We start from the raw sequence: 10,481 nt of genomic DNA, 5'->3' as shown, positions 1-10,481 counted from the left end.
TATATATATATATATATACACGTGTGTGTGTATATATGTGTGTGTATATATCTAGATATAGATGTATCTATATCTAGATATATACACATATATAGATCTAGATATATATCTATATGTGTGTGTGTGTATATACACACACACATACAGAAATGATTTTCCTTTAGGTGACTATGCTCTTCTTGTTTTTCAGGACTCTTTCATTTGTGGGAATGAGCTTATGCCTTGCTTTAATGTTCATTTGCTCTTGGTATTATGCATTAGTTGCTATGCTGATTGCCGGATGCATTTATAAGTACATTGAATATAGAGGGTAAGTAAGAGAAGCGTGTTTTTATTTTGTTTCATGATTATTTTTCTACGGAGTTATAAATTGTAATACACTATGGATACTAAAAAAGAACACATTTGCACTTTGCGAAGGATGTTTTACAAGTAATGTCAGTTTTTGTTAAAAACAAAGAGGACTGTTATAATCGAATGCCTTTTATATTAATATTCGTCCAAGCGGACGAAAGGGAGGTGGAGTTGGTATCCTTCTATCCCAACAATGCACCTTCCAAGTTCTTCCTACACCACCCTCCCTCTTTTGAAGTTCATTGTCTACGTCTGTTTTCCCCAGTTTTGCTCAGGATTGCTATGATTGATCAGCCTCCAGGAACGGTAATGCGCTTCCTTGACAACGTCTCAGCCTGGTTAACCTATTTTCTCTCCACTGAAACACCCACTGTTATTCTTGGTGACTTTAATATCCCTGTTAACGTTAATACACCAGCAACCTCTCAGCTACTCAGCCTAACCACTTCCTTTGGCCTAACTCAATGGACTAACACTTCTACTCTGATGGTAACACACTTGATCTCTTACCGCTGCACTTCTTCCAATCTCACCAACACCCCTTTTCCACTCTGTCTACAACCTTGTCAGTTTCACACTGTCCTTATCATTGAGCCCCTACCACTCCAACCAGCCAACCTTTACCCGCACCTTCATCACTTTAACCCTTCTCTTCTTTACTGTGCAACAGACCACCTTTATGACAAAATCTCAACCTTTTCCTGTCCAGACCTTGCCACTTCTCTCTACAATAACTCACTCTCCTCTTGTGTGGACACACTCGCCCCAGTCACCATTCACAGAATCAGGCCCCATCCACTACAAACTTGGCAGACAGAGGACACTAATAGACTTCGAAGGCATAGTCGTGCTCTTGAACGACTATGGCATAAATACAAATTCATGCTAGACTTCACCCTATATAAACACGCCCTCCGAAAATACAGTACCTGCTTCCACACAGCCAAACAGAACTATTTAGTCAGACTCATTAATACCCTTTCATCCAGTCCCTGTCAACTCTCTTCTACCTTTTAACTCTTCTCTTCCTCCCTCACCACCTCCTCTAACCAACTCACTCACTGCCCAGGAGATTGGCAATCACTTAAAAGACCAGATTAAAGCAATTCGCCATGAGGCCACCACTGTCCAGACATCTGCCACTTTAAATACACCTTGTCTACTACCACATTCAATACTCTCTTCATTTAATCCTGTCACTGCTGACGAAGTAGCTACTCTTTTATCCAACACCCACCTTACTAACTGCCTCTTGGACCCCATCCCTTCACAACTAATCCAGTCACCCTCTAGCTCTCTTCCACAATCTCTTACCCACATCTTCAATTTCTCCCTTTCCACTCACATTGTCCCTACACCCCTAAAACAAGCATTGGTGAACCCCATTTTAAAAAAACGCCCTCAGTGGAGCCCACCAGTCTAAACAATTTGAGACCCATCTCCTTGCTCCCGTTTACCTCCAAACCTCTCGAACGCCTGGTTTACAACTGCCTGAGCAGCCACCTTTACTGCTAACAACCTCATCTACCCCTTTCAATCTGGCTTTCGCCTGCAACACTCCACAGAAATTGCCCTTCCAAAACGAACGACTTACTGCTAAAACCGAGGGCCACTACTCTGTACTCCTACTCCTGGACCTTTCTGCTGCTTTTGACGCGGTTGACCACCCACTCCTCAAATGCCAATCCCTTGGCCTCCAAGACTGTTCTCTCATGGTTCACCTCCTACCTATCCTAGTGCATCTTCAGTGTCGCCTATAACTCTTCTTCCTCCTCTCCTCTTTTTCTTTAATATCCCTGTTAACGTTAATACACCAGCAACCTCTCAGCTACTCAGCCTAACCACTTCCTTTGGCCTAACTCAATGGACTAACACTTCTACTCACTCTGATGGTAACACACTTGATCTCTACCGCTCAGCTCACCCCTTCTATCTCATGACGCATCACTAACCTACTCACTGACTTATCGACATGGATGTCACACCACTTCCTCAAACTAAATCTGTCCAAAACTGAGCTTTTTCCTCCACTCCGTATCCCCTACCCCCGACTTCTCCATCGCAATCAATAGCACTACAATCAGCCCCTCCCATCAAGCCAGGGTGCTCAGAGTAATCCTTGACTCTGAGCTCTCCCTTTAGCCCCACATCCCATCACTATCCAAATCTTGCCGACTCAACCTCCGTAATATTTCCAAATTCGTCCCTTCTTAACAAATGATACCGCAAAGCTTCTAATTCATTCCTTTGTAATATCTCGCCTTGACTACTGTAACTCCCTCTTTGTTGGCCTACCACTAAGCAGGCTATCGCACCGTCAGTCCAATATGAACTCTGCTGCCAGACTCATCCACTTACCAACCAATCAGTGTCCGCCACTCCCCTCTGCTAATCGCTCCACTGGCTCCCAACTCCCAACATACAAAATTCAAAATACTAACAATAAGGTTATTGTTAGTATTTTGAAATTTTATTTGGGGCGGATTTGTAGATGGCTTTGTAGGTACAAAGCCATCTGCAAATCCGCCCCAACCTACACCACCTCATCTCAAAATTTCATCCAAACCGCCCCCTTCGCTTTTCCCAAGACCTCCTGCTCTCTTGTCACCTCCTCGCATTCTCGCCTCGAGGACTTTTCCAGAGTGTCTCCCATTCTCTGGAACTCCCTACCCCTATCCGTACGCTTATCTCCTACTCTGTCCACTTTTAGGCGATCCTTGAAAACTCATCTCTTCAGGGAGGTCCATTACACCCCAATATAACAGCACTTTCAATTTTATTAAATCATCCCACACAATTATTACCTTTTGTATCACTTGCCCCTCCTTATAGATTGTAAGCTATCATGAGCAGGGCCCTCCTACCTCCTGTACTGAAATTGTATAGTTAATTGTATTGTCTCCCTCAATTTTGTAAAGCGTTGCACAAACTGTTGGCACTGTATAAATCCTGTATAATTATACAAATTTTATGGAGACTATGATTAACTGTTAGGGATCCATTTAGATTTTTTTTTACACAATATTCACACAGTTTTCACCCAGGATTAACACATTTACCTAATTGAGTTGTTAGAAAAATGTGTGAATCTTGGGTGAAAGTTGTGTGAAACCATTTATAAATCCCTTCATTTAAATCAATTAAGGTCAAAGGTCTAATATGTCCTTAAGAATTGGTAGTAACCCCTTTTTAAATGTATCACATTTAGAGCTGAAAAAGAATGGGGAGATGGAATACGAGGGCTGTCCTTAAATGCGGCACGCTATGCTTTACTTCGTGTTGAACATGGGACAATGCACACTAAGAATTGGAGGTAAGTTCCTGTATTGTTCTTTTAGAGTTGATACTTGTACAGGTGAAGCTAATTTTGAATACATTTTAAAGCAACCATGTCTCTGAAAAAAATGTCAAACAAAAAGTTCTGTAAATGAGGTTATACTTACCTGGTCAGACATCTGTTTGTGGAAATCTGCTCTTCTGCACTGCAAAGAGACCTGAAAAGTCTTTACATCCAACACACTTTCAGGCGTGTCGGATGCATGTGGCAATCGCTACTACATGTGATTCTTCCTGTTGGCCCCTATGGACACAATAGTGATATAGGGTCCAACAAAAGGAGCCACAGAGCCAGTCATGGACCGCAGGCATCCAAGACATATCCAGGTGTATCCCCCACCCAGAGTCTTTGGGCATCTTTGCAGTAGAACCCAGTGCAAAGACTCCAGAAACAAGTACAACTGCTTTTCTTTTTATAGGTGCTTTTTATTTTACTTATTTTTTACTTATTTTTTTCAGTGACGGGGTCACTTTACCTAAACAATACACTACAGATAAAAAACTTGTAAAATGTATCTTAACATCTATTAAACTTTATATAGCTTGTTTTACAAAGGATGTGACGCAGCAATAACTTTATTTTTTCCTGTTCAATAATCTTTATTGACTTTTTCAAGGAAATTCACTAATTTGGTTGAAGCATTAACAGCTCATTAAAATACATTTGACCTTTTTAAAGATACAAGGTTACAATGAATTATGGTGTGTTCTTACAGATTAGATAGCTAAAGAGTTTAAGCAAGCTATATATCTGTTATTGTTGTAGCATTAAATGGTTGCATGGGTGATACAGCAACAGGTAGATAGCTAAAAGAAAATAGGAGAAGCAGAGAAAAGATGGAGTTAAAGGGAGCCCCAAATAAATGAAATTTTTTGGTTTTGTAATATTTTTAATGTGCATGTCTGGGCAAAATAAAAAACATATGCAGTACATCTCCACAATACATACACATTTCTCCATGTCGTATCCCTTGAACCCCTTCACGACCTGTGACGTACATAGTACGTCACTGGCAGCGGGCCCGTTTAAACAGACTCCCGGCGCCTTTAGCATTTACATTTGTAAACGCGACTGTCGGCTTTACAATAGAAGCGATTCTGGCGACTCAGCTGATCACTTCTACCGGTCAGTAAACTGCCCACCCTCTAAGAAACAAAAAATGATAACTTGTATGGCAGGACCCAGAGCTGCCCCTTGATTGTGGGCCCACTGGTAGTGCACAACAAAAACTCTTCAAAAAACTTGATAACATACAGATTATAATTTTTTGTTTCTTTCCCTTTTTTCTTTTTCTCTCTTTTTGGTCTGTCGTATTTTTGTTAATTTCACCGTACACTCTTTCCATTTCTGCATCCTGTACCCCACATGTCATCTCAGGTTGCATTTTGTTCTCATACATTGCAACAGTGGCATACCATACACCATGGTATACTTATTCACTGTCCACAATACATTACATAATGTTTATATGCCAATATTTACTGTTTCCATGTGCACCAACGCTCGTTCTAAATTGGTTTATGATGTTGCTTTTGTTGCCTTTGTATTAGAGAACAGCCTGTATTACCAACTTTAATGTCTCCTATGCTTATTCCATTACATTTTTAATGCTGCTGGCTTTATTATGCATTATTCCCTGTTTTTAGCCCTAATATTATGGCCGCTGTGGTTGCTAATGAACGCTTCTGAGAACTTTCCCCACCGCTAGAGCCGGAGAGCACGGTCCTCTGTCCCGTTCGGTGCACGTGCCAGGTGACAGAGGCTGTGACTTAAGTGCACACTTCCGCCGCCGCTGGTTAACAGGAAAGGCCCTGCGAACCATACGGCGCTTTCGCTGGTGGACTGGGGTGGAGCCAGCTGGTGGCCCAGCGTCTTGTCAGAAGCCGAACACAGCATGCGCTGGTTACTATTTAAACCGGTGCGCGCTGTGAGTCGTCCGGCATCGGCGTTCTCTCGTCACAGACTTTCAAGCTCTGCCCATTAGTCGCTTACCTTTTAGGGCCTAGTCACCCTTTTGCATTGCCGAAACTCATGCCAACGCACCCTCTCTGTGTGCTGCACGTCTGGTGAGGCATCTCACTTAGTATCTGGTGGTGCAGAGAGTGGAAATTAATATGATGACAGAATTGTCGGGGTAGGAGAAGCATATCACAGACAAAAGAAGTGGAAGAACACCGCATAGAAAGATGGTAAAGGTGGATTCTGTACCTCCTTGCTTTTTTTATTGTATACCATTACTGGTGGCCTTGGCCATTATAATTTTACATTGTTTAGTCTGTTGTAGCCCTGTCTGGTTCACACCACTGTTTTGTCTAGAAAGAATTAAAGTACAATTAAACATTCTGGTTTTTTTTGCATGTACAGTGGGTATAAAAAAGAATCACCCCCCTTTTTAGAATCACATTTTGTTGCTTTGCAGCCTGAATTTATCCAGCTGTATTTACTCAGTGCAACTTATAACATCCAAGTGAAAGATGTCGGGAAAAAAATTCAAAAACAGTTGGAAAAAGGATCACCCCCTTCTGTCAGTATTTTGTTGAACCACCGATTTGCTTTAATTACAGCTTTTAGTCTGTTGGGATATGTCTCTGCTAACTTTGCACATCTAGACTGCAATATTCCACATCTTAATAATAGACTTCACTGTGCTTCTAGGCATTGAAAAAGCCTTTTACTTTTTTTGTATCTATCTCCTGACTTGTGCTTGTCCACAACTTTGTCCCTGAGATTTTTTGACAGTGTCTTGCCACCCAGTCTTGATTGTTTGCTTCAGTTGCACTACTAGGGACTAACATACTCCAGGAAAGCTCTTTTCATGCTGAGCTAATCACAATGACCACAGCTGATCACAGTGAAAGTCAAAGGGCTTTTGATGCCATTGAGAAGGTGATTAGCTACACCTAAATGAGTTTACAAGTCCTTTTTAGGAGGGGGTGATCCTTTTTCCAACTCGGTGACTCTGTTTTTGAATTGTTTTTTGAATTTTTTGTTGTTGTTATATCTTTCACTTGGATGTTATAAGTTGCACATACAGTGTAAATACAGTGTTATAAGTTGTAAATACAGCTGGATAAAACAAAAACTGTGTTTTGTCTTCATTTCAGGCTGCAAAGCAAGAAAGTTTGATTAATTTAATGGGGGGTGATTCTTTTCTATACCCACTGTATCTACTGGTAGCAAGCAGTAGATATTTGCAAAAACATAAATAAAAAAACTTACATGTGTCTCCGCCGCTCACTCCTGTCCGAATATCTGACGATTCTCGAGCGGCCGTAAAGGATCATGGGGCAGGCGCATGCACAGTAGTGATCCTTGGCTGGGAAAAGAAGAGAGACGCAGGGTAAGTCAATGCACACAGCAGGCAGCGTGCACCTGGACAGACACCGTTAGTCCCGAGAAGTCTGTGCTGGATCAGAGACTGGCACCAGTGCTGGAGGGACTTCTGAAAACTACTGCAAAGAAGATGATGATCGGATCAAGAGGCATAATTTAAGGTAAGTCCCTAAAGTAGCATGGGGTGGGGGGAGGAGAGAATGTGACTTTAATGTCACTTTAAGTCCAATTTCTGGGCAAGTTTGCAAATGGAGATCACTATTGAAGTAATTTTAATTATAAATTTCACTCATTGAATCCCATTGATGATACATTTAAAGACATAAACAAATGTATATTGCAGACCTCAGATTTTGGTGTTGCTCAACCTGGATTCAGAGCAGAATGTAAAGCATCCCAGGCTTCTTTCACTAACAACTCAGCTTAAGGCTGGAAAAGGACTGACCATTGTGGGTTCTGTGCTGCAAGGAACATTTCTGGATAAACATGTAGAAGCACAGAAAGGAGAAGAAGTATGTACATTTTGAATATTTATTGTTATCATCAAGTAATACAAATTATTGTAAAACACATAATGAGTTTTGTTTTTGATGGATTACAAAAATATACATTGAATTTACAAAAAAGAAAGAAACAAAGAAATGTTCATGCTACAATTAACAGACTTAATTTTAGTATCAAAATCAGTATGTTTAAAGTAGATCTAAACCCTAACTGCATGACATTTAGTTTGCTAAAGCTCTGGGTATCACAAACATCTGCCCTATTATTTCCTCATAAAATACTGTTTTAATGTTATTTCATATTCTCTGTGTTTCTGTGCTATTGTTCTCCTCAAGCCTTTTGTCAGCTACTTTGTCTACCTGTGCTCACTTCAACCTAAGCTGCACATTATTGCTCTGGACTAGCTTTCTGAATCATGCCTGAGCAATGCGTGTCAGCACGTCCTCTTGTCTGCTCCTCCATGGTATGCGACAATGCAGGAACATGAATGAGAGGCAGTTGTCACTCCATAACAGTAAAGTTATAACAAAGTGATAAGTCCCCTTAGGGCAGGATCACCAGGTAGTATTTGAATGAAAGCTGCCGATTTAAAAAAATTAAATTAAAATAAGAGTTTGGTGATTCGGTTCAGATCCACTTTATTTTATATCAATTGCATTACTGATGTCTGCAGTTACTACGGAGGACTTTTTTTTGCTGTGTTGACAATGTATTATTATATGTATATACATTTTGGATGTAACTTTTATTCACAAGTTACCATGCATTTTAGGATTAGTGCTGCACTAAAGATAATGTTCTGCTATTTTTTTTAAGAATATCCAAGCATTAATGACTGCTGAAAAGACCAAAGGATTCTGTCAGCTAGTTGTTTCATCAAATCTACGTGATGGCATGTCGCATTTGATTCAGTCAGCTGGGCTTGGTGGCATGAAACACAACACTGTTTTAATGGCTTGGCCACAAAGATGGAAACAGCCTAACAACCCTTACGGTTGGAAAAATTTTGTTGGTGAGTATTTTTCACTGTAAGACAATTTTGTCCTTCAATTCAAGTGTTGTGAAGAATTATAATCATAAAAAATTGTGTATGATTTTCAGAGAGGTTATCTTTTCTTGAATGCAGATGTGTGCAGGCAGCCAGGAAAGTTGTTTCACTGCTTTCCTCATATTCATAAGAAAAGCCAACAGAGCTTTCTTTCTCGTCCATTGAGGGACACAGGAATTCACAGACTGTCGGGTTAAACTACTGCCACCTACAGGAGGCTTGGACACTTGCAAATAGGAAAATTGTGGGCCAGACTGGTATAACTCCTCCTACTCCAATGAAGACTACTTCTAGTGTCTTTGGAGGATGGGGGCCTTTTCTCTATTATGCTGACAAAAGTCTAACCTTTTTGCCTGCCAATTCTTTCTTTTAAGATTTTTCTTCAATCAAGATTCCTGCTACATTGCTGCTGAATTGGCCTCTATGTGCAGCCTTTCGTCAGCCTGAAAAAGGCTACCGTACCTAGACCCCGCTGGACTGGATGTTGCAGGGCTAGCCTTGAACATGACTTTTGGGCACTGGGCTCTGCATTGTGGCGCTTTCCAGAGCTGCTTGTACTGTGAAAGTTAGCCGTGGCACAGCCTCAGGTGTAACCCTATCTCTGAAGACTTACTTTTTGAGTAGGCTATTGACTAAAAACTGTAACCTTCCTCATTATTAGGGGGGCACATGAGTGCCATTTTAACTTCCACCACAGAAGGGATTAATGCTAAAGAATTGAGCACTGACGTCATCCGCAAGGTAGAGTGTGGCATGTGCACTCCATGCTCTCTTTCCTACCATTCAGCATGGAAGAAGCACCTTCCAGTTTATATCTGCTGCTCACCTACAGTGGTCACCTTTGGCCGCCTAACTCACTTGCTACCGAGCATCTGGGTCCATGAGTATTCAAGGCATAGCCTTGTACACTGAGCTATTTTGTCCTCCCCTTGTAGTACAACCTTTTGCATCCCTGATACATGGGAGAGAGTCCCGCTGTCCCATGTGCCTCCAGCTGATGCTCTAACACTTTTAGTGCTGCTAGCATTGTGCCTCCTGATGTGCCCGACACCGATGGCCTGGGCTTTCTCCCTATGCTTCAGTCTATGCCATCTTTGGAGTCCTCACTTGCTCCGTTGGGTGTAACACCCTCCTTGGCTCTATCTATTATTTGGACCACATAGTAAATTTGATTGCTGACTCTAACCACAGAGGCCACCAGAGTCGTACCACCCCTTTTACTACAGAACCCTTACTTCATCTGCTTCGGCATTAGCGGCCTCTGAGCCTTAGGCTGCTGACACTCTGTCTGACGCTGTGTCTCTTTAGTCCTTGATGAACGATCCTACACCCAAGGAGTTGCAGGCTTCTGCCATTACTCCTAAACGTTGAGAGACTGCCTTGGCTATTATTGGCTATTATGTTGTACACACCTTGTAGTACAACCTTTTGCATCCCTGACACATGAGTGAGAGTCCCACTGTCCCAGGTGCCTCCACGTGTCTTTCAAGGGACAAAGTCCTCAGATAAATCTTCTTTAGCAAAAGGGGGTGTCCCATTCCCCATTCAGCCCTAGAGAGTGTAATTGCCCCTGTGGCAGAACCATTTTAGAGGTTCTATTCAACCCTATTCGAACCCAAAGGGGGCATTTTGGCCTATCTTGGATCTCAAGGCCCTAAACATCTTCATTCTGGTCCAAACGTTTTGTATGGATTCCTTAGGTCTGTCAGTTTCTTACGCCTTTCTCTGGGTCCCAAGCACTTCTAGTTTGTGGTCTGTCTGGTATTCCACAAGCTGTTGGCTCCTGTACTACCCTTACTGCAATCCCAAAGCATCCCCATTGTGGGATATTTGTACGAGCAAATACTCGATGCAGGTTCTGGTGGGCAACATAACTCAGACTGTCCAGACCTTGTGGAGGTTTGG

The 10,481-nt window shown here is 41.8% G+C and overlaps 1 protein-coding gene across 2 annotated transcripts in view; it reads left to right on the top strand.

The window, feature by feature from the left end:
* Nucleotides 1-10,481, top strand: part of SLC12A7 (solute carrier family 12 member 7) — a 152,125-nt gene that overhangs the window by 107,314 nt on the left and 34,330 nt on the right. For both annotated transcript variants that reach the window (XM_018568866.1, XM_018568867.1), the window contains exons 15-18: nt 191-310; nt 3,563-3,667; nt 7,368-7,536; nt 8,345-8,540. In XM_018568866.1, coding sequence (XP_018424368.1) covers nt 191-310; nt 3,563-3,667; nt 7,368-7,536; nt 8,345-8,540 — 590 coding nt within the window. The remainder of the gene's footprint in view (nt 1-190; nt 311-3,562; nt 3,668-7,367; nt 7,537-8,344; nt 8,541-10,481) is intronic.

The sequence above is a fragment of the Nanorana parkeri genome, unplaced genomic scaffold (assembly GCF_000935625.1).
Source record: "Nanorana parkeri isolate BGI_ZX_2015 unplaced genomic scaffold, ASM93562v1 scaffold1255, whole genome shotgun sequence".
Classification (NCBI taxonomy): domain Eukaryota; kingdom Metazoa; phylum Chordata; class Amphibia; order Anura; family Dicroglossidae; genus Nanorana; species Nanorana parkeri.
Note: the sequence above shows the minus strand (reverse complement) of the source record. Positions and strands in the feature narration are given on the sequence as shown.